Consider the following 26,032-nt stretch of genomic DNA (forward strand, 5'->3'; position numbering starts at 1 on the left):
CTGTTCTAAGAAAGAACAGAACATTTCAATTTAATATGTTACTAACGTATTGATAGTTCATTAAGTAATAAAATATGTATACATGGCTTGTAGCATTGTATTTCCCAAAACATGCCAAATATGGTCACATTATAGCAATGGATCCCCTAGAAACACATTCTACCTGCGCCGCTGAACACATCTCATCTCAATAGCAAGCAAAGATGGCCGCGTTTTAAGTTGATTTGTAGTTCCGAGACGAGACGTTTGCCTACGAGCACAATTACACCGGACTGAATCTCCGCCAGCATCCTATATAACTTCAAAGGGACTCCAAAGCAATGCATTCCACCGACAGCGCCAAGTGCCAAGGCAGCAAGTCCTTGGCAATCTGTTGCCTGCTTCTCCACCTCCTACTCTTTATCCGACCAGCAGTGTCGCAGGTAAATCCCGAGCCATAAACAAATCATTACGAGGTTGTGTTTACGAGACCCATATCGCAAACATATGTTTGCAATGTGTGCACAGATGTTTAGCATATTGATTTTGCAATGGTGTGCAGTTCGCGTGTGTGCGTGGGCGCCGTTGCTCCGTGGCAATTATTTTGCTCCACCTGAACGCTAATCTTAATCTCATTGCCCCCTTTTCAGACTCAAAGTCCGCCGCGTTATCTGCAGAATGCGGACAACAACAGTAACAACAACGAACGCCTGCACCAGATTCTCAAAGGATCCGGGGCAGGATCGGGTGCCACGCAGCTTAACTGGCCTCAGCCGACTAAGCAAAATAATCACGACATCAAGACTGAGCTGGCCAAGCTGAACAGCAGTGAGTGGGCATTTTTTCATATTCGTATACCCTGTAGTTCACTGAAATCCAATCCCCAGCTTACGTCTACCAGAACGCCTGGCCGGCAAACAATGTGAAACTGGGTGCAGTGACAGCCGTAAGCTTTGACCTGGCCGGCAACGTGGTCATCTTCCATCGCGTGGACCGCGTTTGGGGACAGAACACTTTCGACAACATGAACCAATTCCAGGAGAAGTACCGCGGACCCATAAGAGAGAGCACCGTCCTCGCACTGGAGCCCGCAACAGGCAAAGTGCAATATGACTGGGGCAAGAACTTGTAAGAAATCATAACTCCCTTGCACGGTACTTTGGGTAGTTAAGGACAGTTTGCATTTGTTTGCAGGGTTGTACTGTAGTACACCCATTCGTTCAAGACAATCCGGAAAAATGAGAAAGAAGCATTTTCGAGTCGATCTGGCCATGTCCGACTGTCCGATCATATGCCATAAACATTTTAACGCCCACAATCCCTTCGAAATGCCACTAGCTGGGTAACTGATAGTCGAGGATGTCGCATATATCGTTCTCTATTGTTCTTGGTACTCATTTTTTTCGAGCTGTTTTGTATTTGCATAATACCTCAGTGCTTTTCGTTGTAATTATCTGGTGCATTTAAATTAAATTGGCAGTAAAGGCATTTGGTATTTGTAAGTTAAAAAGTTCTAATATAGAGTCAAAAGAATTTTGTAAGATTTTATTTTGGTTGTGAGAATATGAAGGCATTTACGTAAACAATCACTAAAATAGTTATTAAATCCGATCTCACCCACAGTTTTTATATGCCACATGGCCTAACCGTGGACCCCGAAGACAACGTTTGGCTAACAGACGTTGCCATGCACCAGGTTTTCAAGTTCCCGCCCCGTGGAGGCGATGGAAAACCTGTGCTGACTCTGGGCGATGCTTTCCAGCCCGGCTCTGGACGAAAATTCTGCAAGCCCACCTCGGTGGCGGTTTTGGATAACGGCGACTTCTTCGTGGCGGATGGATACTGCAATGCCCGCATCCTTAAGTACTCACGAGAAGGCGAACTCATCCTCTCCTGGGGACGGAACAGCTTTTCTGGCGTATCCTACGACGTGGCGCCCAAGAACTTCTTCGCGATTCCCCACGCTCTGACTCTTGTCCCGGAGTTGCAGCTTCTTTGCGCAGCTGATAGAGAGAATGGGCGTGTTCAGTGCTTCTCCTGGAACAATGGCACCTTTCACTCGCAGTACCACAACCAGCTGATAGGGGACCGCCTCTTTAGTATGGCTTACACCCCGGCAGCGGGTGAGTGGATAAATCTCCTTTTGGTATCTGTGTTCATGAGGTGTCATAAGAATCTTTCCACGGTCTAACGTTTCCTTAAAATATTGCGGGCTTCTCTAGATTTCATTATTTACACCACTATAATAGAGCATCTCTTGTACAAATCTTACCCTTAAATGTATATATTTATCACTACAGGTGGGCAGCTGGTCATTGTGAACGGACCAGCCGCCGAGTTAGGCATTCATCCTGAGCACTATAACGAGGTGCACGGCTTCGTGCTAAGTATGCGCAGCAAGCAACTGGTGTCTAAGTTCGGTCCCAATAACCTGGAGTTCCAAAACCCGCACGACGTGGCCGTTACAGCCGACGGCAATGAAATCTACGTGGCCGAGCTGAATCCTATGCGCATCCACAAGTTCGTGCACCGATCGCTCGCCAAACCAATGTCCTTGTCGGCCACCAAGGACTCTAGCAACAGCGCTATTAACCGAGCTGTGGTAATGGACCAGGCTACTCCAGAGGCTGTGCACCACCCCAGTGGCAAAGCCATTCTAGTGGCTTCGCTTATGCTTCTTTTTGCTGGCTCTACCTTTGCCTTGGCTTTGATCTTCGCGCGGCGAAGGAAACGAGGTAACCAAGCGAACAGCTCAACTACGTCCAGCGACCTGGTGTACCGAAAGCTGACTGCTTCCAACCAGAGTCTGTGCTGATCGGCCTGCTTACTCCTCACTCAATGTCCTGTGTTGTGCTGTCACACTTAGCTGATGTAGTACCCTGTAGTTATAAGTTCGAATTTGATATTTAATTTCACTTTTGAATCTCACTATTCACGCTTTTTTGGTGTCGTATATTAAACAGCATGTCAACTTTTTGTGTTTTTCGCATTCGTTAGCGTGTTATTTTTTGTTCAACATTTTTGTAACTAAAATTTATACCGCATTTAGTGTTTCAAATTATACAGTTTTATACAAAATACATAAGCATACCTAAAAAATTTCCGTTTATCCTTAAGTGTATTCTGTTTTCGTTATCGGTTTGTTTCAGTGCACGCCAGATCGCAGATCTATGCATGAACTATGAATGGAATGGGGCTTCCAGTGTAATTGCTCATATAAATCCTATGGTAATTGTTAGATAATCAATTATAACCACATATCTCACAGGTTGCCTCCCCTTTGGCGCTCGCAGTCGTCGTCACGCGTGGGAGAAAAGCGATGGCTTCAAGCTGGGCGGACTTCTCGATCGGGATCGCAACGGATTCGAAAAGCTGGACCAGCAGGCCAGCGACGAAGAGCAGGAGACGAAGACACTGGCGAGTGCCCAGTATGCCTAGGCGAAGGACCAAGACTTACGCAGCTAGCAAAGCATTCCTAGTTCTAACTACCTGTACCTCATTGAAATACCGACCTAGTTTTACTTGAGCTTTATGTGTGTACTTTAGGTGACTTTATTTACCTTCCTTGGGGTGCATATCGCAGAAAATTTCGATTGGGGAGTATTTACTTTACTTATTTAAGGTTGAAAGCCATTTGTAAAACCTATTTTATACATGTCATTTATGGAATCCTTTTTATGCGAGTATTCCAAACACAACGCGAACGATTATACTCGTTGGCTTTTAATTTATTTATTCGGATATTTATAAATTATTCAAATTCTTTATTTAAAAGAACAAGATTTTAAAATGTATGCTTAAAACTGTTTTAATTAACGATCCATGAGCTCGAAAATATATGAGATATAGTAGGTGCCAAGAGTCTAGTGACGACCACATCCGTTAGGTCGAAAAATTTGTTTAAATTAATTTTTTTTGAATTAAATCGAAGTTCTCCGCGAATGCGCCTAAAATCTTGCGATTGATTTGCCAAAAGGAATATAGTCGTATGAATCTGTCATAGGGCGTATTTTGATTATTTAAAGTCTGCGGCTTAACTAGATTTCTTTATAAATACGTGTACAACTGTGTCGACTAATAAGGCCCCATAGTGGCGAATAAAACCCCCTACCTCTTCCCAGGTTGTCTCTATCCCAGAAGATCAGGCTTTAGCTTCTGGCTGGCGGTCAGACGACCTGGGCGAGGAAGCCCTCATTCTCCTCCGTTACAATAGCATCGATGTTGTAGAATATAGCATGCATAGCGATTACGAAGCATGAAGCACCCAGGGTCCAAAACAAAACCGCTCCCGCGCCCACCAGGAAAAGCACAGGTGCCGTCGCCAGATTGAGTGCGATGATCTGCTGGCTGGGTGTCAATTGTTGTCCCACGATGGTGATGTTGCTGTTGCGCACGCGCAACTTATGGCAGCCAAAGGCGGCAGCCAGGATGACCAGCAGTATACAGGGAGCCGTGATGCTGGAGAATGTAATTTTTTAATGGGGTGTACGATAAGGCATTTAGAATCACTCACAGGCAGTAGATCATCAGTACAAAAAAGATAAAAACGTAGTTGGCCTGAAAGTAGGAGAGATTCCGAATAACCCGGCTATTCAACCGCTGCATGCTGACGGCCGTTTTGAAGTTGTTGATGTTGAAGAAGACTGCCCAGGGTCGCAGGGAGTTCCGGACCATTTGGAAGATCTGCAGTGGTGACGGAAGGTTGGATAGAGAGGGCAGGCTGCGGGTTTATAGATTCAGATTAAATAGTTCCTACACCCTTATTAGGGGTTAGTCACCTTTGAAGGTCCACGGAGAACCTGCCTCCTGAAGGCGGAGGCGGCTGCATATGGCCGGACAAATTCCCGCTAGTCTGAGCCATTTCGAGTGTGCTTTCTTGGACTCGTCCTAACCCTTATCTTAGAGACACGTCTTCGCTCCAATCTACGATTCTTCTTTCACAAGTGTGGGCGTTCTACAAGTGTGTAAATCTGTATCTTTGCAGTCGTCCCACTTGGTCCGAGAAGAGTTTTTCGGATGCTGCGACGTTTGTGAAGCAACGAGGACTCTCCCGGGATCACTTCTACATGCAGGCGGCGACACTTTCGATGTTGATTTTACAATTTACTCTTAATTTGCTATGACATTGTTTTCTTTTGAGAAATAGTACACAAAGTTTGAAAAATCTGATGTGGCAGATAGTTCTAGGATTGCCGTTGCCGTGACGTGCAGTGTGGCCGGAGTTGCGAATGCGCCAATTCTCGAAATCAAGCAACTAACAACAAATCCGATGCTCTGAATGCTATCAAATATTTCTTACGGTGTTTTTATATAAATCATTTGATTCCAGCTTATGTATGTATTTCTATTCATTATTTCGATAAATAAAGCCAAGCCAATACCTTAACTCAAGGTAAACTATTTCTATGATTACCTTTTAAATGATTAATAGTAACGTAAAGTAGTTGGTATCTGCATTCTTGTAAGAGTGACAGGTATAAAAAGAGTTAACATTTTGAATCAAATCCCACAAATTGCCGTATCCCTTAGCTTTTTTTTAAGTCTAAGTCATTGGAAATATTTTCTTAATATTGATCATCATTAGAGGGCGAGTCATTCCTATTATTTTTGGTTGTCCGTATGTAATACGTTAGCTTCAATGGATGGAGTTTGAAACTCCAAGATTGGACGACTATTGGTATTAGAAATGTTTATAATGGTTAGACCCCATTCAGCAACAGACTTTTGGAAGTCAAAAGACTTTTTATTGGCTTTTCAGAGACTATATCTGCACAAAGATCTCTGCTTACGTCCTCTACTACGTGATGGATATGGAACTATGGCGTCATAACGTATTGTTAGTGTGACACTATTGATAAGAATTTTTAAGCAGTTTCCGATATGAATCAGATGTTATTTTTAATTTCAAGAAATTGAGACTTGACAGTTTAAAAAGAAATTTAATACACTGTACTTTCCGATTGTGTCGAAACTAAAATCAAATCGTCACGCGGTGTTAGGTTGATGGTGTTCTTTAAACGCAAAAAACCTGTTAATGTGACGTGTGCCTCGACTATTAGATACCTTTTATTCAGTGCCAAGCTCAAATTAAATGCTTTGGCATTCAGTATGGAATAAGCTCTTTTTAATAAACTTGTTCTATACTTTTGATAGGGTGCAACCCTTCTTGGCACCCAGAAGACAATTATTCTAACACAATGACGATTACTTTCAGCATGTGGGCGCCACATTTTAGCGTAGTAGGTGTTTTGGGCGTAATCAGGACGTAACACACGGTTTTATAAAAAACTTGCGATGCGTAGGCGTCACTAGGATCTGCATGCTTTCGACATTCATACGGACGGACAGGCAAGGCCAGACCAAGTGGACTAGTGTTCTACCCTTTACATAAATGGTATAAATAATGAGTCACTGCTACAATTGAGATGTTGTAGAAATAGCATGAAAATTCATCCGAGGTAGAGTTATGTACTTGGTCCAGGGGTTATTCCGTGGGGACTTATAGCTGACATAGAGTGACTCATTTTAGCAATCCAGATAGGCTTACTTTTAAGACCAACTGGTTTTTGAATTCAGTCTTCGGCTAAACTCCGACATACCAAGATGGTCTTAATTCAATTTTATTTCGCACTTCTACTCCAGGCGATTTCCTTAGTGAACTCTCAATTTGGTAAATAGCGGCAAGGATATTTCAAGTTTCATCAGATCAGTGCCAGTGTTTTAAAAATCCTCGGACGGTTCGGAATTTCTTGACATAAAAATTAATTTGCATTTACGATATTGTAAATTGCCTTATAATTACAATGGGTTACACAATTAGACCTTCATATAGTTTTGATTGAATAAAAAGAATTGGTTGACTGGTTGATACACATATGATGTATTCCGTGCCTTGTTAAGAAAATATTACAATGGAAAAAATGCTATATGTATATGTATGACCATTTTGAGCCTCATTAACCGGAAAGTTTTCTAACCCTTAGTTGATTGCCGATCGCACGAAATCTGCATCCCACTGAGCACATGCAAGCCTCTTATGTCCATGCTAAACCTCATGCTACGCCCCAGGGCCATGACAAACTATCAGAGAGCCCAATTTAGAAACACATATTGCGGCATTGATAATAATGCTAAAGAGCTCGTGCACAGGGCTTTAGTCTGCTGCCCGAGGATTCAGAGTTGGGATCTACCAGATACAAGCGTCTGCGGGCAGAGTCCTCCTACTCCTTATATTGTGGGTGGCTATGAGGCACTACCGAACGAGTTTCCCTGGACTTCCCTGCTGCTCTACAAAACTGACGTACCCTCGCTTCGGGACAGGCGTCCCCCTATTTGTGCGGGCTCCTTGATCACGAACCGCTATGTCCTGACGGCAGCCCATTGTTTGGAGGTAAATAACTTCACTGTCACAGAAGTGCGCCTCGGCGCTCACTTTATATCGACAAGTTCTGACAAGACGGAAAGCGAGCAAAAAAAAGGCGCTCCAACGCACCTGGACATCAAAGTGAGTCTGAGCATCAAGCACGAACAGTACTACCCGATCAATGGAAGGTACCACTACAACGACATTGCTCTGTTGCGACTCGAAAGTTGGGTAGCGTAAGTAGTTTTGGTAGTGTGCCGTTTGGGGCTACCTCTTTTCCTAACCATGTTTTCTCTTTCAGATATACCACTAACATCAAACCCATATGTATCAGTCCTGACTTTGAATTAGCATACTCCTCTTTTGAAAACCGGTCTTTGAAAATTGCTGGCTGGGGCAGTTACGGTGGGCCGGGCTACAGCTCAGTATTGCTGTCCGGCACCATCATTGGAATGAATATGGAAAATTGCTCAAGTCGGTTTCCCAGCCTAGGAATCCTCGATAAGGACATCCAGATATGTGCCATGGGACAGCATGGCACCGACACCGGACGCGGCGATTCCGGTGGCCCGCTGATGCTCTCAGTGGGACGGGACGTTCATCAATTTTATTACCTAGCCGGAATAACCTCCTACGGAGGAGGTCCTCCGTATGGAAGTGGACCAGCGATTTACACAAAGACTTCTTCATTTTTTCGTTGGATAACGGATAAAATATACGAGACCGAAAAAGCAGCACACAAAACTAATTTAATTACAAGATATTAAAGTCGTCTGTGTGCAATTATCTGTTTGTTTTTCTAGATAATACTTGGGCCAACTCTTATTATAAGTACTTTAATTTCATAAATTATTTTGCATTTGTGGTGTTTGTGATTGTCAGCGCCGAAAATTTTTTTTTTTTGTCATTTTGTGTGTTTGTCTTGTAAAACAAACTTACACAAATTCGGACATACATATATGCATGTACATATATACTTTATAGTATAAAGTTTATACTATAAAATATATTGGATAAACAACGCTTCGCTTTACCGGTTGCATACTGTTCAACGAGTCTATTACTCCTTATTACCCTATAAGTAGGAGTATAAAAACACCACGAAGAGAGCGATCTTAATTTATTTGGTTAGAAAAAACCAGTAGGGTAACTCAAATGTTTAAAGATTTAAAGGTTTCATACGAAATACATGAATACATAAATACATTTTTGTAGCTAGCCTAATATTATTTATTTAATCAATTAGCTATTAAAAAGAAAATCATAAATAATAACTAATTTAGAAAGGAGAGTGCTAGCTACAGTGTCCGTCAACTCGAGTTTGCTTCATAAACTATAGTCATTGATTTAACATATTTTTGTAATTATTCCAAAAGAAAAATAAAAAAGTTATTTTACAAACAGAAAAAAAGAAAGTAAAAATTGGGCTTCGTAATGTAGGGTTAAAATGTAAAATTGATGATAACTCGATAACAGCTCGGTCCCACTACGCATATTCAAAGGCGACTTTGTGTCTGCATTATTCCGTCAGTCGCGCCTTGGTCACACTACAGATCTACAGAAATTTGGTTTTGGAAAATTCCCGAAATTGCTGCTGAGGCTGGAACCGAGTCGATCCCAGCACAACCCCATCCAAAAGCGTAAACCCCTCAAGCATATAGGACTCTAGAAATATGGCCGACGATTGGGGTAAGTTTCAATTGGCGTGGGCGGGAGCGTGGGCGGTGCGTCATTTGCGGCGGACAATAAACGTGGTCGCCGTCGCTGTTGTTGCTGTTGTTGTTGGTGTGCCATGCAACCAGCCTTGATGAGTATTTTTAGCCCCTGTGCCAACTAACCGTTTGAAACCCTTGTTGCTCACTATGTTCCTGGGACTCATCTGGGACCTGTCATCTGGCAGAATCCGCAGCAGACAGCGAGGTGGTCATCCGGCCGACTGGTGCCGCCAGCGTAAACAAGTGGGAGGGCGAGGACGAGGATGAGGACATCAAGGTACGACTAACGAAATCCAAGTAAGACCGAAAGTAGTGCCGTTTTCAAAACAAACTACTCAAGTGCCCGCCCAACAACAAATGCTAGGGCCAAAACTTGTTTTTGTGCACTCGGTTTCACTTTCGTTTCGCTGTACACGTGTGCACTTTTGTAGCAGAGTGATCGAATCTTTTCTTGGTTAACTGCCCACAGGACAGCTGGGAGGACGAGGAGGAGAAAAAGGACGAGGAGAAGCCCACGAAAACAGAAGCCCCAGCCAAACCGAAGCCAAATAAGGCGCTAAAAGCCAAACTGGAACAGCAGGCGGTGAGATAAAGCTCGAAGGGTGTTCTCAATCCGCGTCTACATATATTATTATCACTTGTTCTTCACAGCGCCTAGAGGAGGAAGCGGAGGCACAACGTGTGGCCAACCTATCGCCTGCAGAAAAGTTGGCTGAGAAGCTGCGATTGCAAAAAATCCAGGAGGCCTCTGATCTCAAGCATGCTCAGGAGGCGTTTGGCGTGACGAGTACGTGCGGAGGCCTAGACGCCTTCAACCCGGAGAGCAAGGAGGAGTTCAAGGAGTTCGGCGCAACGCTCAGCTGGAAGGTGTCGCAGTTCCGCGAGTCGGAGCACTTCCCCCAGTTCGTTGAGGATCTGGTGCGCAGTCTATGCGTGAATCGTGAGTGATTAGCTGGCTAACACCTAAAGGCGCCTTATCTGATTTGATTTTGCACCTTATCTAGTGAGCGCCGCTGACATCAAAAAGGTCAAGATGAACGTGGAAATCTTGCACTCGGAAAAGCTGAAGCTGGAAAAGGCCAATGCCAAGAAGCCCGCTGGAAAAGGCAAGGGCAAGGTCACTCTCCGCACCGAAAACGACGTTAGTGTTTTAATAGCCGTTCGCAATCATGAATGAACTTATTAAATCCGCTTTTTCACAGGATATTGACGGTTACCAAAAGTACGGAAATGACTTCACCGAGGACTATGACGACTTCATGTGAATAGGATCTATAATGTAGCCCGCATATATCTAATTATTGAATACATAGTTGCTTGTTGAAGAGTTCTTCTTGTTAGAGATGCTGCGCAGGAATAAGAGTCCTTTGTTAAATATAAAACGGCAGAACCTATATAAATATGTACATAAATATATATTTATATGACCATATAGAACACAAAACGAGTTACGGAGTCAAGTCAGGCAATCAAGAAACCTCAACGAACACGCAAAACCAACTCCAAATCGAAAGAAAATTTTGGCAACTGACTTATGGCAACAGCATATGTATGTAGGTCGTATTCGGGATGGCTTCTTGTGAAATTCATTTTTGTATAAAGAATAAAACTACAGATCGATATTAAACGAAAAGAAACAATCCTGTTTTATTGACTTACAAGTCTGAAGCGAGGAACTGATAATAATTGACAGTTAAATTGTATTTAATCGTAAATGAATTGCTTGTACCTAACTTTTTAGAGGAACTATTTGTGGGAATATACAATAAATTTATTTTAAAAATGCGCGCCTTGGTACGTAAGCGTTTCATTGTGAATGGTACTGTTAGTAAAACCAAGAAGAAGCATGGCAAGAATGGTGTGTGACTTGGCTTAAAAACAAGGTCTGGCTAGCTTTAGTCTAGCTAAACTGCCATCGCTGTCGCCTTTAATGCACGTGCGGCAAATCAACAATAAACAAGAATGAGCGATTTTAACAAGTATTGCGAAGGTTTTATCATCTTATAGGCCTGCCAGGAGCGCCTGATAAATCTTTACATCTTGCAGAAGCTGCGAAAGAGGAGCTGCCGGACTCGGAAGACGAGGAAGACATCGGCGACGAGGACACTTGCAGTGCACAGGATCTTGCCGCCGAGTTCCAGCTGAAGTACCATCCGCAGGACGAAGTCAGCGTGTCCTTGCAGCGTGAATATGTGCTTAGCTTGGCAGCGGACCAGGAGTTCTCGCGGATTGCCGCCGGCCTGTCCAATTCAGCAGTGCACATCTACAATTTGGATTCGGGAGCTCGGAAACTGGAGAACTTTAGCTACCTGCCGCCCACAGAATCTCCGCATCGCGTAAGCATCTGCGGCGTCCGCTTCCTGGACGAGGGACCACACAACATCCTGGTGGGCACCACCGATGGCTACGTGCGCCTCTACGATCTGCGCCTTAGGGGCGAACAGGCGAGGTTCAAATACACGCAGCACCCTGAGGTGCCTCCGGTGCCCAAGTCGCTTTCGTGCTTCGACAGGAACGCCAACGGCCGGATCATTTGCTGCGGCACCGAACAGTTTCACAGCAACGCGTTCCTGGTGTTCTTCGATGTTCGGGAGCGGAAACAGATGGGCGTCTACTTCGACAGCCACGAGGACGACATCACCTCGGTGCGGTTCCATGGCCAGAATCCGGACCTGCTGGCCACAGGCAGTGTGGACGGTCTAGTAAATGTGTTCGATGTGAAGGAGCCGGACGAGGACGAAGCACTGCTTAATACCTTCAACACGGAGAGCAGTGTGGCCCGGTTGGCCTGGCACAAGAACGCCTACGACAAGGACATCGTATCCTGCGTCACGACCACCGGCGATTTCAAGAGCTACGAGTGCGAGGAGGGCGACGAGCTGTCATCCTTCGTGCGGCCGGACGTCACGGCGGCTATACGGAGAAGGAAAGCGGCAAACTTCAACTTGATAAATGCCCACAACCAGGAAGACGGAGGAGTCTTTCTGCTGGCGGGCACGAACTTTAATAAGGGGTTAGTTGTTAACTGCTTTTTGCCTAGCACGTAACCAACTGAGTAATCTCCTTTCAGCGAGATCCTGCGCTCCGTTAGCATTACCTCCAAGAACAGCCTCCAGCCATTGGCCAACTTCCACGGAAACAAGCAGATCGTCAGAGACAGTCTTTTTGATGCGAAGCGCGGTTTGCTTTTTACGGGCGGTGAGTCCGGCATTGTTACGGTTTGGGCACAGGACGCAAGTGGGACAGCGGTCGGCGGTGAAAAACTGAAGGTCAGGAAGGAGAAGAAGTCTCGCAAGCAGGCGCCATATTAAATGTGTATTTATGTTCTTAATAAAGGTTTCCTAAATAATTCAAAATTTAAATTAAATGAGTACCAATGCTGCCAGATCTTTGTAAAGCGGTAATGTTTGCTGGCTGACAGGGACTCGCCGATTTGATCCAAGGTCTAGGAAAGCGGCTTACGTTAATTGAGAAAATGTAGCATACTTTTGATACTACGATTTCGGCTACGTTACTTACATATTTCCTACATGACACTGGCATATACATATGTAGATAACTGTCCATATTGGCCAAGCTGCACATAAAATTAGTCACAAGGGACTTTAAAAATAACAACCACCCTACAAATATTACAAATTATCATACTAGCAGCACGAGTGAACAAAATCTGGATACATAATCTACGTAGAAATGTAAAGAGCAATTTGGTTTCCTTTTAACTTCCTCATATGTTAGTGTATGTTCGTGTGTAACTAACTTTTAAGATAAATAGTATTTTGAATTGTGAAAGCCCCTAAGCGGTTTGCTTGGGAAATCGCTCGAGGAGCAGCAGCCATTCAACGAGGTTTAATTCACCCCCAACCTGCGCACTCAGTGCTCACTTTCTGCTCGCAGCCAGGTCTGCTGAGTAAAAAATTAGCACATCCTCAGCGCAGATAAACGCATCCTTAGAACACCCTGCACCTCCCACCTCTCACATCCATCCCGCATCCGCATCCGCATCCCTTCGCACAGAGAGCGGCCCAATTAGTGCTGCAGTAGGCATTTCGAATCCGTGCCCACAAATCGGCTAATCCGCTGCCACTGCCAGATTTCCGAGTCGCAGAGTCTAAATGTTGACAAATACAACACCTACGATACAAATAAAATTGCTACAGAAGTACCACCTAAAAACGGGCACAACCGGAACGACTTAATTTTCTCAAATTTACAGAAACCGAAGATGACTTAGGAATGGGAATGGAAACACAGGAAGATATCTCGACGCCGCCACTGAAGCTGTGGGTTTGCTCCTGCCGAGCGAATCCAACGCGAGTAGGGTCCCCAGTAGGGTTCGGGTTCTGGGCCAAAGTAGCCAGAGTCCTGCAGCTCACTCGAAACCGCCACTCACCGTGGCTAATTGCCCATCAATAAAGGCCCTGGCTGCGAGCAATTCCTCCGAAAGTCGATTCCTCCTCCGTTCTCCAGCCGGAGATTTCCTCGAGCAACCAAAATATTATGGTGTGCCCCGCTGTTCTCGCACAGTCAGTGCGAATTTGCTGCGGTGAGTCGATGCTGTTCTGCAGGACCTTCTTCTTTCCTCTTCGCTCTTTCCTTCTCCCTCTTTCCTCTGCATGTCCCTGTCCCTGTCTCTGTCCCTTTTCCTTTCCCAACCTCCTGGTTCCTTTGCTCCTTTGGCGGCACTGTGTCCTGTCGTCGTTGTTTTCCCGTGATTTGACATGTCTGTTAGCAGGACGCCTGACCCTGAGTTCGAGTCCTGAACTCTATGGCCAGTGTTCCACTTTGATGTGATTCGTCAGTGCGGTGGACTACTGCTACTGCTCTCTCGCAGCCTTGTGTCCTGGGTCCTGTTCCGCTGCCCCCTCCTGCGACCTCTGACCCTGCACTCTGCGGCTTTCCAGCGGCGTTTGTTGGCGAATCTGACCCCGAGTTCCTGCTGCTCCTTCGCTCTCCGCTCTTCGCTCCTTTGCTCCTCCGCTGCTCGCTCTGCGCCCTTCGCCCTTCGCCCGAATCGGAATTGGTCACAGCTCCGAGTGAATGGCCCAGGAGACCGCAATGCGCTGTATTTATAGTAAACGTGTCCGATTGATTTGGCCACCCCTGGCGGCTCAGTCACAGATGCCTCAATTTGCATCTATCAAATGGTTTACATGGCTCTAAGGAAGCCATGTTCCTCGATGAGTCGCCGTGGTGCCTTGGCATTGCAATGCGCTTGCTGGTGAATTATTAAGTGTAAGTAACTACTGCGATATAAGTCATGGCCGTAGCTCTTCGGCACCTGGCAAATTGGCATATATTATGAATAATGAATATCAAGGAGCCCGAATTGCAAATATGATCAAAGACCATTATTGTACCATCTTACAATTAAATGTTGTTGACATGGACTCCTTGACTCCATGTTATCTTTTTGCATGTATCCAAACTGCGGTGCATTTTTGCAAAGAAGAAAGGCTAATGAGATCAAATTAATTGGAATAATCTACGAAAAGTAAAAAATGGAGATGCCCTAATCTATCCCATGATGCCAATCTGCTTTCTGCCCTCATTGATGGTTTCCCGGGCTACTTGGCCCAAAAATCCCGGCCGGCCAAAAAGACGATCCTAAAAAAGAAACCGCTAATCATTGGGCAGCACAAAGAGCGCACAATCGCTCGCCTAATTATTTGGCCCGATTGTGAGGAGCGGACTGCCGGCTCGTGGACGCTTTTTGTGGCCTCTTTTTGTTTCCACAAAAAGCGAGCCAATTTTTTCTTTCTGGGCCACTTTGTTGCTCTTTTTATGAGTTTTTTCCATTGTCACTTTTTCAGGGCCTGCCTCGCGGCACTCGATTCCCGCGATGCCTGCCCTACAAACCTCCTAATTACGGCAGTTAGTCGTTGTCCGGAGAGGAGGACATGCGGACATGCGGACATACGGACAAGCGGACACGCGGAAGGACCTGCGTCCGTTTATTGCTCGCTCGAATTTCCACTAAAAATTGGGCCGGAAAAAAACTAGGTAGGACTAGGGGAACGGGAAACTAGCGAAGCGGACGCGCCTTTTTATTGGTGCACCTTCGGCGGAACCGCAGGATAAGAGCAGTAAAAGCGACGACGAGGACACAGGATCCTCGAAATCGAGAGCGACCTCGCTGCATTAGAAAACTAGATCAGTTTTTTGTTCTGGCCGTCCGATTTTTGTGCCCGGTGCTCTCTTTACGGTTTATGGCCTTGTTTCCATTTCGTCATTTTTCCATTTTTCTATTTTTCCATTTCCCAGCTCCTTTGTGCCGGGCAAAGAAATCTGTATGGAATTATGGTATATGCAGATTTTTATGGGTCGCCGATCTAGTTCGCGGAACGGGAGTGTCCTGCCGCGAGGACCTCAGCAGCGATCCTCGTCGCCCGTATTAAGAAAGTAGATCACGTTTTTTGTTCCCATTGTGCGCTTTTTTCGCTGCGCCACTTCTTTTCCCCGAACCCAGCGAACTGCTCTAATTTTTTAATTCTTCACGGGTTTCCATTGCGACGAAAAACAGGAGGAAAAACACGGACAAGGCTATCGCTCTACTGACACTTACCCGTACCTGTAATGGTGGCCAAAACTCGCCCTGCTCTCGTTTTTAAGATCCGCTTGTGTTTCTGCTTGTCCGCGATGGCGATGGCATTCACATTTTTATGAGCTCGTTCCTCGGGCCCAACTACGTCTAAATATGCCAGTTTGTTTTGTCTCTGGCAATTATTGGAAATTTCATTGGGTCGACTGCGTCGATTGAGTGATTCCTTCCCTGGGGAAAGCGAATAGGTTGGGCCATAAAAATCGCAGCTCATGGACCCAGTGAAATGGATTTGTGTAGAATGCCCCAGTTTCATTCGCGGCTTCTCTACATTGCTACTGCTAAATGCAGCTAATTCGAGTCGCTAAGTCGATTGTCTGAAAAGTGTTCTCTAAGCTGAAGCACTTTTTTATGATGTTTGCGATGTTTGCTGGAAAATTAAATTACTTATGTTGCCATACATCCCCAGACATTTTATGGCCATTTGAGTGCGGGGTGCGCAGCTCTGGCTCAAGTGGAGGATGGAAACCACCACATTTATTCGGGGGATGATGTGCTCTAATACCTAATACCTAATACCTCCTCATCAAACGGGCTGGGGATGGTCTCTTCGTATGGAGAGTGTGGCGAGATCTTAGAAAGCGAGGCGGAGTTAAAAAGCCAAGTTATAGCTTTCTGAAATATGTAAGGATATAAAACATGGATATATATATATATTGACAAGAAATACCAAAGACCTCTTGCATTTAAGCGAGTGCAGCCCAAATATATACATACGTACCTATTTCCATATGTATATTGCTTTATTACTCTAATGGTCTACAAATGGTCTACTAATTTAGCAAGTCGGAAGATTATTTCAGCAATAATTCAAAAGAAAATAAAATATACCTATGCCGTTGAAAATGTGCCAAGGGGTTTCAAAATAGATTTAAAAGAAAATTATGAGCACATGTGCACAACTAATAAGGTTCGCATGTAAAACTCACCTGCTTAGATCTATGAATTTAAAAAACTGTTGTAAATCCTGCGTTGGCACTCTTCCCAAAAATGCGTCTGCGAGGACTCCGCGCTGAATCACTTACTCAACCCATCCCGTTCGCGCAATCATCATAAATGTTGGTCTTTTTGCTGTAATTGTTTTATGGCAGAAATTACTCAATCATCAAGCATAATTCCCTCGTTTTCGCCGTTTTATTGCCAATTTTTGCACCGCCTCGCCTTTTTCCCGCCCTTCCCTCATCGTTTTGCGAATCTCCGCCATTTCCCCGGCATTTCTACTGCGCGGACAATCCGGCCAGTGTGTTGGCCATTTACTTGCCATGATGACGGGCATAATCAGCGAGATCGGCGCTTTGTGAGTGCAGAATGTGCAATAAAGCGGCAACAATTCGCCTTCCCCTATTCCGAGTATTGCCAACCCGGGCAACTGCGAAAGTGTTTTCGCATCGGGATCGGGATCGGCATCGGCATCGGAATCAGAATCGGGAAAGGAGATTGAGCTATGACAGAGGTACCGGCAGGTACTCCCGCTGACGGACACTTTCGCCTAACCAAGCGAGCCCAACCCAATCCCAATCCCACCCGATCGCCATAAAGGGTATTTACTGTCGCTGCCGCAGAGCCTCGCTTGACGACTTAACCCAAGCGGTCGTTCCGCGTCCATTCTCCGGACGGAGTCAAAGACAAAGGCCGGCGGAGGTGGACAATAGGCAAGGTTGTTGCTTGTGGGTAGGGTTCGAGCTCTGAGCCTCGAATCTCGCGAACCTCGAACTTCGAATATTGTAAATTCAATATTGAACCTTTCCCGGGCAAGAAGGCTTGCATGTGGGCCTTTTCCAGGCCGGGCAGTAGGTAGATGGCGAGTTAATGCCAATGCAAATTGCGGCGCAATATAACCCAATAATTTTAACTAGCTCGCAGGAGCGAGGCATCCTTGCATCCTTGCATCCTTCCCGGTTACAGTTACCCGGTACTGCATAACAATGAACCCGAAACTGGGACAGATCGGAGATGGTGTGTGTGTGCTTCTCGCTGTGTGTGCCGTGTTAATCCGTTTGCCATCAGCCAGATTATTAGTCAATTGCAGTTACAGAGTTTCGCTTTCGTCCTCGTTTCACTTTCGAGTTAGCCTTTATTGCAGCATCTTGAACAATCGGCGCAGTTTGGTAACACGCTGTGCCCTAGCCCTACTTTCCCCGGCCGATTCAGCGGATTTAGACGGAATCGAGGGACCCTGACTGCACTCGGTTCGTTATATGAAACCGAAAACAAAACCTTAACCGGGTTGCAAAGTCAGGGCATTCCGACGATCTCGCCATATCCATCGCCATCGCCATCTTCTGCGGGCGTTTGTTTGTTTGTTTGCTGGGATTAGCCAAGGGCTTGACTTGGAACCCGATCGTCCCTTTTCATTAGAAAGTCATAAAAACACATAATAATGATGTCGAACGGATTAGGGACGCGACTCGCAAGTCCAGGCAGCGCAATTAACGGACTAGCGAACTGGGTTATTTTTTGCGCCGACTTAGCCCTGATCCGCGAGCTTAACCCGTTTGAGCCGCCAGTCGAGCAGGTAGTTCCTGCCCACACTTTTTTCGCCCATCCATCCCCGCTTGCGCAAGTGGCAAGTTCGCTGCCCCAGGAAAGGAGGAGGATGAGGAGGAGGAGGCACTCTGTCCGCTGGCCTGGTACAGTCGCCTCTGGGCATGATTATATCATCATAATAAATGTTTTGCCCAACGAAACCGAAAACTTTTCAAATTAAGTCCCGGCAACTGGGTCCCCATTTCCATTTTCCATTTCCCGCTTGCTTCCCCTTTTGCTTTTCCTTTCCATTTTCCTTTGCCACGTTCTCCGGGCACGGGCGGCCATTATCTCGCTACAGCATGCTACGGATCCCAAATGGTTATGGCTGGACACCCCTCCCGCTCCAACGGGGTTGATGGAGCCCCCAAAACCCAGCCAGCCATGGCAGCCACGGCAGCTCCACAGTGTGGGGCTGTTAAACGTGCGGCATAATATTAAGACTTCATAAAAGCGCAAATAATTCGCTGGCAGGCGATCGATAACTACACATGTACATACATATCTATATCTATATCTACTGGGATACACACTGGGCTGCACTACCCGACCCGACTGAGCGGCATTATGCCATATCATTCTTGATGAAGCCGATAAAATCCCATTATTAAGGGGGCCGCCCGTCCCGCTCGCTCCTGCGGAGCAGCCGCCTGCGGGCGGGCGAGACAAAAGATTCGCTCATCCGCTATGAATACCAAATCCGAATGTGTGCTCTCTCTCCAGGTCGGCACTGCCATGGCCAGCAGAGCCAGCATGGCCAGGACCTCCTCATGGTCCTCCCGAGCAGAGAGCGCTGCTCCCATCCACTGCTCCTGCTCCTCCGCCTTTGTCCCGCCTCGTTATCGCCGCTCAGCACCCAGCAGCCATACAGCCAAGCAGCACCACAGCGCATCCACTCTGAGCAGCAGCAGCACCGCACGATTAGCACCGCTCCGGTCAGGCTGTCCCGCTCGCACCTGCCTCGCTCGCTGCGATTGGCCGCTCCCTGCGACGGCGGCCATTTGCCTGCGGAGCGCAGGGGTATAAAAGGGCGCGGGGTGGCTGAGAGCAGCACACTCGAGCTGTGACCGCCGCACAGTCAGCAACTGCCTTCGTTAGTACTCCGAGAAAGCCGACTTTGAATCACAAGACGCATTGCAAACATGCACGGATACCGCACCTACAACATGGAGAGCCACCATGCCCACCACGACGCCAGTCCCGTGGACCAGAAGCCCCTGGTCGTGGACCTCTTGGCCACCCAGTACGGCAAGCCCCAGACGCCTCCTCCCTCGCCAAATGGTAAGTTTGATGAGAAAACCGAGCACACGGGACAAGTTACTTACTCCCAATCTCCTCCTCTCTCCCTCCAAACAGAATGCCTATCCAGTCCGGACAACTCCCTGAACGGCAGCCGCGGCTCGGAGATTCCCGCCGACCCGTCGGTCCGCCGCTACCGCACCGCCTTCACCCGTGACCAGCTGGGTCGCTTGGAGAAGGAGTTCTACAAGGAGAACTACGTGTCCCGTCCCCGCCGCTGCGAACTGGCCGCCCAGCTGAACCTCCCGGAGAGCACAATCAAGGTGTGGTTCCAGAACCGCCGCATGAAGGACAAGCGCCAGCGGATCGCCGTCGCCTGGCCCTACGCAGCCGTCTACTCCGACCCCGCCTTCGCCGCCTCCATCCTCCAGGCCGCCGCCAACAGCGTGGGCATGCCCTACCCCCCCTACGCCCCCGCCGCTGCCGCCGCTGCTGCCGCCGCCGCCGCCGTGGCCACCAACCCGATGATGGCCACCGGAATGCCGCCGATGGGCATGCCCCAGATGCCCCAGATGCCCACCATGCAGATGCCAGGACACTCGGGACATGCCGGCCACCCCTCGCCCTACGGACAGTACCGCTACACGCCCTACCACATCCCCGCCCGCCCGGCTCCTCCACATCCCGCTGGCCCTCATATGCACCACCCGCACATGATGGGATCCAGCGCCACGGGATCGTCGTACTCCGCCGGAGCCGCCGGCCTCTTGGGCGCCCTGCCCTCCGGCTCCTGCTACACGGGACTGGGTGTGGGCGTGCCCAAGACCCAGACACCGCCGCTGGACCTGCAGTCGTCCTCATCGCCGCACTCCTCCACGCTGTCGCTCTCGCCAGTGGGATCCGATCACGCCAAGGTGTTCGACCGCAGTCCAGTGGCTCACTCAGCTTCTTCAGTTCCTGCTCCCGCTCCCGCTCCCGCTCATGCTCCGCTGACCACCACCAGCCCGCTGCCCGCCCCCGGCCTCCTGATGCCTAGCGCCAAGCGGCCCGCCTCCGACATGTCGCCGCCGCCCACGACAACCGTGATTGCGGAGCCCAAGCCGAAGCTCTTCAAGCCCTACAAGACTGAGGCGTAAGCCCTCGATTCTCGATCCTCGTCCCGATCCTGCACCTGCTCCTGGTCCTGCTCCCCCAAAGAGATTGTACAAACTAGCCTTAGTCAGCCATTCTATTTATTCCCGAAGATTGTACAGATTGTAGAGTAGCTAATTGTAGTCATAATTAAGGCGCAAAATCAAAAATAAATGCGAAACTATACGAAAAATTGAAAACTATACGACACTCTGTTCATTTGCACTACCTGGCAGGGGGTGAGACCCATATCCATGTCTATATACACACATATACCTGAGCCAGTCGCTTTTATGGACCTGGCTCTCTGGATTAGCTGTGGAGAAACCTGGCGGGACAGCTGCTCCGCGCTGCTGGCTTGTGACCTTCCTCGGGAAACTGTGGCAAATCGAACGGAAGATTGATACAGCGACAGAGCGGCAGAGCGTGCCGAGAGTCCTTCGGAGTGGCCACCCACAACCAGGAGCGGGAGTAAGGGTTCCCGATGCGGATGCATTCGGCACCGGCGGGGTAAGTGCAGAGAAAGGGAAGGGAAGGGAAGGGAAACGACATCCACGGGGGACTGGCACAAGCCATGGGCCTATTAATGCGATTCGAGCAGATCCAAGCGGGAGGGCCTTTGGAACTGCAGAGCCAACAGCCAACAGCCACCATGCTGGGCGGCGACCTTGGCGAGGAGTTGGGCCCACTCCCTGCCACGCGTCAGGTTGCATTGCCCATGGAATCAATTTCGGTGTCCTCGGATTGGATTGGGCTCGGCTAATTAATTGTCACCTCACCCGTTGTGTTGTGTTGTTTGTCTGTTTGTTTGTTTCTTGGCCCTGCCAACAACCTTATGTTTGCTTTCTCTCCTCCACCGACAGGCAATTGTCATAATTGAGAAATCATGGGAAGGACGACCGAGAGCCAGTGCGGAGGAGAGCTGCTGGCAGAGTCCCTTTCGAATCAAATCCCTATTTAATTGCCGTGCAAAACATGTGTTTCAATTGCTCAGCCAGGGCGCAAAGGGGTGTCAATTGCTCATAATCCCGCAGCTAAAAAACCAGAGTCAGCCAAAGGCAGGGACTCGAATTTAACCCAACTGAACTGAAGTGGAGTGGAGTGGGTAAACGGTGCGAAGCACAAGGATGTAGATAGATGCTGATACAGCCAGATACAGCCAGTCACCACCCTGATCCCGGCTGTGTCTAATATCTAATTGAGCGCCTGGCATCAAAACATGTTTTGACACTTGCCAGCCGAGCCAAATGGGCATAAAAAATGGTCCGTGAAGTGCTATCCTTGGAGTTGGAGTGGCACACACCCCTTTCTTTTCGCCCGCCTCGTCCTGGTGTTCTGCTGGTGTTTTGCGGAGTTTCCTCTCGTGCTCTCACTTGGGGGATGCGAGCACACAAGTGGCAGCATTTTATGATTTGATAATAAAGATACGCGCCACGGTTCCGCCCTGGGGAATTCCCCAGCAGATACGGATTCGGATACAGTAAATTAAAAAATAGCCAAACAGGAAATCTCTGCAGGATTGCCGGCGGGGGAATCCAATTGCTGGGTGGTTGACGTGGCAGACGCAGGTTGATAATTAATCATGTGGGGATTAGGAATTAGGGATTAGGCTTGTTGAAATCCAGAAATCATCAAGTTGTTTATTGCCAAATTATGCGACTAGCTGCCCGAATGGCAGGCGAGAGGATTAGTTTGTCCAAAGGGCAGATGGGAACTGATGAATCCACATACATTGATCGGATCCACAGCTGCTCGTCCGGCGGCATAAAAGAGTTAACTGATTTCGAGGGAGTAAATGCGATATTATTATCAATTAGGCATTCGCCTCTAATTCGGCATTGTCTCCGCCGCTGAGCCGAGATATTTCCAGCGTTTATGGGGGCAATCAATGCTGGATCCAGTGGATACATGACCGCGCAGATGCCCAGATGCCCAGATACCCAGATACTCAGATACTTGGATACACAGCCATGAATGAGTGCCACTTCATGCGAAGTTCTCCCACGAAACAATGCATTATTTAAGAGCCAAGGCTCCATACATTTACCATATGATGTGCAAACAAAATTAAGTTTTATTGGGGCGTGATGAGTGGTGAGCGAGGAACTAGGGATAGTTTCGGACTCGGCTCTCGAGGATGGGTTACTGTTTCTGTTTCAGAGTCTGTTTCTGATTCCGATTTCTTTTAATAGTGAATTAGCACCTCGGAATCGGCCGTTTATGGCGCATACTCTCCTCTGGCCATCTGCGGAGCCGACAAAAGGCAGCTTTTGTGGCGAAGACGACCGCAATTCGGGCTCTCCATCGATTTATGAGCTACGAATTTCACACTAACTGTCAATGAATATAAAGTGATCATCAGAGGGCGAGGCGAAGAGGATCAGACCTATGGACACGGCGAGATCTGAGGATGGAGCCGAGAATCTGGGTGTTATCCAATCCCATGCCGAGCCATAGAGAGCCAGAGAGATTCCCAGAGCTGGACTCGCCTTTTCCATTCACGTGGTAATTGCAGTCGAGAGCTGAGAGCGCTAAACGAAGTCGAAAATGCTTTATGACCCTGCCAATAGATGAGGGGTTTTGCAATCAGCCAGCGCATGAATAAACATCTTTGTAAAATGATGATGCCAGCACTGAAATAATTTCACACGTTTCTCGCACACACAGCATCTAGTGTGTATGCGTCATGAGGCCACAGATTCGCATTCAGACTCGGAGACTCGGAGACTCGGGGACTCGGAATCGAAATCGAAATCGGATTCAGATACTTTATAGGCATGCTATTTGCCAATTTGCACGCTGTCCATTAACGGACCATGCGCCGTTTATCGGACTCGAATTCGAGCCATTCTGCCATTTTCACGGATATTAACGCACTGATAATCGCGACAATCAAACTCGTGTTTAGCCAACAGTCCCAACATCTCCATACTGGGGGTGGTCTCCGCTGGGTGTGAGTGTTGCGAATGCGTCGCCAATTGGTCAGGGTTCACTGTAAATGGCCGCCCAAATGGGAAGCGGCAGTCGAGGGCCCGAATCAATTGCCCTGATGGATGCTGCGGCTGTCCAGAGCTGCAGCTTTTCGGGTCACTCCGCGCTGGGGAATGAGGGCTATAAATCCGCAGGCCAGATAATGAAACTAGAATGATTGAGGCAATCACTGGTGTGGCCAGCAGCCCGCTGGCGGAGGCTCCTCCGCTCTGCGCATGTCCTGGGTACACACTGCTCAGCCACATTGCGATAGATACAGATGTAGATGTAGATGCAGATACAGATACAGATACGTATGCGGATACGGATACATAGAGAGCACTTTACATTATGTGGCGAAGGACTGGCGATTACCGATTCCGCAGTTCAGGACCTCTAGATTTGCGATCCTGCGCACGACGTGTCAACTTTATTGCGGTTTGACTTTGCCGCGGCCCCTCGCAACTCACAAACGTGTCCTGGAACCCTAGAACCCAGGAACCCGGGGCTCCGGACTCCGGACTCTGGACTCTCCATTTCCATGATTTACAATTCTCGTTTTTTTCGCGTTATTTTTTTAGGGGCTTTAATGACCGTCGTAAAGCCGCAGGAGGACTAGGACCAGCACTCTGCTCACATTTCGCGCACTGATTCTAAAAAATGAAATCATTTTTTCTTGAATTTCACGGCGCGCCTCGAGCAGGACTCTTTGTTTTCGGCCGGGCAGTTGTCCTTTTTTGCGCTCGGCTCTCAGTTTTTTCGGCCAGCGGGCATTACCTACACGGCGTTTTATGGCGGAGATGATATTCGCCAGGGATCGGTTCCGTTTTTTAGGCCATAAAAATTAGGCGGCATAAAAAAACTGCATTGGAATTCTAGTTCTAGTTTCAGGTTTTTAGGTTTCCAGGTTTCCGACAGCCCGGAAAGATTCGCAATTCGCGGAATTCGGAAGCGGAACAATCCTGGCCGACCTTGCCTTTTGGCCAGGGGCCGTAAAAAAATTGACTCGCTGCGGTGCGCGGAATATTTTTTAAATCTGACTTTCCAACAATCCTGATCTGGGTTCGAATCTCGGTCCGAATCGTAAAAAAGCAGAACAAAAAGCGGGCATTTTCGCCTGCAAATGATCTGTTAATGGCCCAAAAACGGGCTAAAAAACTAAGTCACAAAGTCACAAGGTTGCAAGGTTGTCCGGCAAATCGACCGGGTTAAGGATGTGTGTGTGTCGGGACGTACCGAGAAGGACGCAGGACACTCAGCACTTCAAAGCTTCCAGCGCCCGAAGGATTCCCCCGAAAACTCACCCGGCTGGCGGGGATCCCCGTGTGATCAAAAACCGCCGGCTGCTAACGGCCACAAAAAGCAAGTGACATGCAAATTAGGCGGATTACCAGCAAGCGGGCAGCAAGGTCAGGCCGCCCCTAATGGGCGTGACCGCTGGATCTCCCTCCCCTCCCTAATCGGCAAAGGTACCGCCAACGGCAGCAGTGCCACCACCACAACCACCGATCGAGTGACCTTCGACCTGCCGCATTGTTATCTGCGCGCAGCGATTTTTTCTTCTTTTTTCACAGGCCATTTGCGAGCGCTCCTGCTGTCCTTGGTGTCCTTTTAGCATGCGTGTCCTTTTTAGCATGCTAAAAATCAAGCGATCGAAAATCTGCGCGATCTTAGCCGGAATTGGGATTAGTCGTTTATGGCCCACGCCTTCAATCCATAAAACTCCATAAAACACTAAGCGCTTTGCCTAATGTATGTATGTATCTCTTGATATCTGGAAATCTCACTATCTCAATATGTGGCTATTTGGTATCTGTATCTGTTACTGTTGCTGTTGCTGTGATGAATAAACAACTTCTAAATGCGATGCCGCTCAAAATGGAGCCCACTCATCCCCCATTGGCAGCTAGGAGACTCGATGGGCATCCGGAAGCGGGGGAAGCCAAAAATATACCCACATCCCATGGAGGCCATCAATTAGCATACAATTAAAAAATGCTTAAACAGGGAAATCGACTTGGGATGCGAGTGCTTAGGCCACAGATGCAGCCGCAGCCGCAACAGCATTTGTATCTCCAAGTGGCGGGCAGCAGATCAAAGCGACGACAACATAATTGCTGCTTCACTTCACAGTTCTCAGGCACTTAAGATCTGTATGTTGCATATATAGCTGTTGCGAGTCCGGATCTGCAGCCCCTATTCCCCTGTCGATCTTCCATTTTTTGTCTGACTGACGGTGGGCCCTTGAGGACCCATGGCGCCTGCTAATTGAGATCGCGGCGATCCTTTGGATGCCCACTTGAGGAGTGGTCCTTTAACGGGAGACGCGCGGAAGTGCAGGACTTCCTGGTGTCCTTGACGGACCGGAGCAGCTCTAGATCTGGATCTGAATCCGGATCGGAATCGGGATTGAGATATGCACAATACGGTAATGATAGGCAGGAGGACGCACTGTACCCGTACCTGAGCCCACTGATCCCCGGCAAGTCCGAGGCAAATCCACAAATA

At 47.8% G+C, this 26,032-nt stretch overlaps 6 protein-coding genes across 8 annotated transcripts; 5 read left to right on the plus strand and 1 right to left on the minus strand.

The window, feature by feature from the left end:
* Window positions 1–157: 157 nt before the first annotated feature.
* LOC6528838 (peptidyl-alpha-hydroxyglycine alpha-amidating lyase 1) lies at window positions 158–3,932 on the plus strand. Of its 3 annotated transcripts, XM_015198590.3 has the most exons (7): window positions 159–422; window positions 630–807; window positions 867–1,107; window positions 1,603–2,102; window positions 2,280–2,714; window positions 3,129–3,183; window positions 3,248–3,377. In XM_015198590.3, the coding sequence occupies exons 1-6, from the start codon at window positions 321–323 to the stop codon at window positions 3,155–3,157; spliced, it is 1,485 nt and encodes a 494-aa protein (XP_015054076.1). In that variant the 5' UTR covers window positions 159–320; the 3' UTR covers window positions 3,158–3,183; window positions 3,248–3,377. The 3 variants fall into 3 exon arrangements, with proteins under 3 accessions (XP_015054077.1, XP_015054076.1, XP_002089870.1); XM_015198591.2 differs by lacking the exon at window positions 3,129–3,183 and having other exon boundaries at window positions 158–422; window positions 2,280–2,783; window positions 3,248–3,932; XM_002089834.3 differs by lacking the exon at window positions 3,129–3,183 and having other exon boundaries at window positions 3,248–3,932.
* A 36-nt stretch (window positions 3,933–3,968) lies between these two features.
* On the minus strand, window positions 3,969–5,186 carry LOC6528839 (prenylated Rab acceptor protein 1). The gene is made up of 3 exons (XM_002089835.4): window positions 4,758–5,186; window positions 4,493–4,699; window positions 3,969–4,437 (listed from the first exon to the last, which is right to left on the minus strand). The coding sequence occupies exons 1-3, from the start codon at window positions 4,838–4,840 to the stop codon at window positions 4,146–4,148; spliced, it is 582 nt and encodes a 193-aa protein (XP_002089871.1). The 5' UTR covers window positions 4,841–5,186; the 3' UTR covers window positions 3,969–4,145.
* A 1,604-nt stretch (window positions 5,187–6,790) lies between these two features.
* LOC6528840 (spaetzle-processing enzyme) lies at window positions 6,791–8,109 on the plus strand. The gene is made up of 2 exons (XM_002089836.3): window positions 6,791–7,578; window positions 7,644–8,109. Exons 1-2 carry the CDS (start codon window positions 7,016–7,018, stop codon window positions 8,107–8,109), a joined length of 1,029 nt encoding a protein of 342 aa, XP_002089872.2. The 5' UTR covers window positions 6,791–7,015.
* A 758-nt stretch (window positions 8,110–8,867) lies between these two features.
* Window positions 8,868–10,694, plus strand: LOC6528841 (eukaryotic translation initiation factor 3 subunit J). The gene is made up of 6 exons (XM_002089837.3): window positions 8,868–9,031; window positions 9,243–9,334; window positions 9,527–9,640; window positions 9,709–9,997; window positions 10,062–10,198; window positions 10,260–10,694. The coding sequence occupies exons 1-6, from the start codon at window positions 9,016–9,018 to the stop codon at window positions 10,320–10,322; spliced, it is 711 nt and encodes a 236-aa protein (XP_002089873.1). The 5' UTR covers window positions 8,868–9,015; the 3' UTR covers window positions 10,323–10,694.
* A 251-nt stretch (window positions 10,695–10,945) lies between these two features.
* On the plus strand, window positions 10,946–12,419 carry LOC6528842 (WD repeat-containing protein 89). Its single transcript, XM_002089838.3, has 3 exons — window positions 10,946–11,047; window positions 11,104–12,070; window positions 12,128–12,419. The coding sequence occupies exons 1-3, from the start codon at window positions 11,020–11,022 to the stop codon at window positions 12,366–12,368; spliced, it is 1,236 nt and encodes a 411-aa protein (XP_002089874.1). The 5' UTR covers window positions 10,946–11,019; the 3' UTR covers window positions 12,369–12,419.
* A 6,823-nt stretch (window positions 12,420–19,242) lies between these two features.
* LOC6528844 (segmentation protein even-skipped) lies at window positions 19,243–20,757 on the plus strand. The gene is made up of 2 exons (XM_039371317.1): window positions 19,243–19,465; window positions 19,541–20,757. Exons 1-2 carry the CDS (start codon window positions 19,327–19,329, stop codon window positions 20,557–20,559), a joined length of 1,158 nt encoding a protein of 385 aa, XP_039227251.1. The 5' UTR covers window positions 19,243–19,326; the 3' UTR covers window positions 20,560–20,757.
* The last annotated feature ends 5,275 nt before the right edge of the window (window positions 20,758–26,032 follow it).

This window comes from Drosophila yakuba, chromosome 2L (genome assembly GCF_016746365.2).
Source record: "Drosophila yakuba strain Tai18E2 chromosome 2L, Prin_Dyak_Tai18E2_2.1, whole genome shotgun sequence".
In the NCBI taxonomy this organism is placed as follows: domain Eukaryota; kingdom Metazoa; phylum Arthropoda; class Insecta; order Diptera; family Drosophilidae; genus Drosophila; species Drosophila yakuba.

Coding starts and splice junctions, on each gene's coding strand:
- LOC6528840 (XM_002089836.3), top strand. CDS start 7,016: ATGTCCATGCTAAACCTCATGCTACGCCCCAGGGCCATGACAAACTAT. Junction 7,579..7,643: donor CGACTCGAAAGTTGGGTAGC/GTAAGTAGTTTT, acceptor TTTCTCTTTCAG/ATATACCACTAACATCAAAC.
- LOC6528844 (XM_039371317.1), top strand. CDS start 19,327: ATGCACGGATACCGCACCTACAACATGGAGAGCCACCATGCCCACCAC. Junction 19,466..19,540: donor GCCTCCTCCCTCGCCAAATG/GTAAGTTTGATG, acceptor CCCTCCAAACAG/AATGCCTATCCAGTCCGGAC.
- LOC6528841 (XM_002089837.3), top strand. Junction 9,335..9,526: donor ACGAGGATGAGGACATCAAG/GTACGACTAACG, acceptor AACTGCCCACAG/GACAGCTGGGAGGACGAGGA. Junction 9,641..9,708: donor CCAAACTGGAACAGCAGGCG/GTGAGATAAAGC, acceptor TGTTCTTCACAG/CGCCTAGAGGAGGAAGCGGA.
- LOC6528838 (XM_015198591.2), top strand. CDS start 321: ATGCATTCCACCGACAGCGCCAAGTGCCAAGGCAGCAAGTCCTTGGCA. Junction 808..866: donor GCTGGCCAAGCTGAACAGCA/GTGAGTGGGCAT, acceptor TCCAATCCCCAG/CTTACGTCTACCAGAACGCC. Junction 2,784..3,247: donor GCTGACTGCTTCCAACCAGA/GTCTGTGCTGAT, acceptor CATATCTCACAG/GTTGCCTCCCCTTTGGCGCT.
- LOC6528842 (XM_002089838.3), top strand. CDS start 11,020: ATGAGCGATTTTAACAAGTATTGCGAAG. Junction 11,048..11,103: donor TTTTAACAAGTATTGCGAAG/GTTTTATCATCT, acceptor TACATCTTGCAG/AAGCTGCGAAAGAGGAGCTG. Junction 12,071..12,127: donor GGCACGAACTTTAATAAGGG/GTTAGTTGTTAA, acceptor ATCTCCTTTCAG/CGAGATCCTGCGCTCCGTTA.
- LOC6528839 (XM_002089835.4), bottom strand. CDS start 4,840: ATGGCTCAGACTAGCGGGAATTTGTCCGGCCATATGCAGCCGCCTCCG. Junction 4,700..4,757: donor TTCTCCGTGGACCTTCAAAG/GTGACTAACCCC, acceptor ATAAACCCGCAG/CCTGCCCTCTCTATCCAACC. Junction 4,438..4,492: donor GTACTGATGATCTACTGCCT/GTGAGTGATTCT, acceptor TACATTCTCCAG/CATCACGGCTCCCTGTATAC.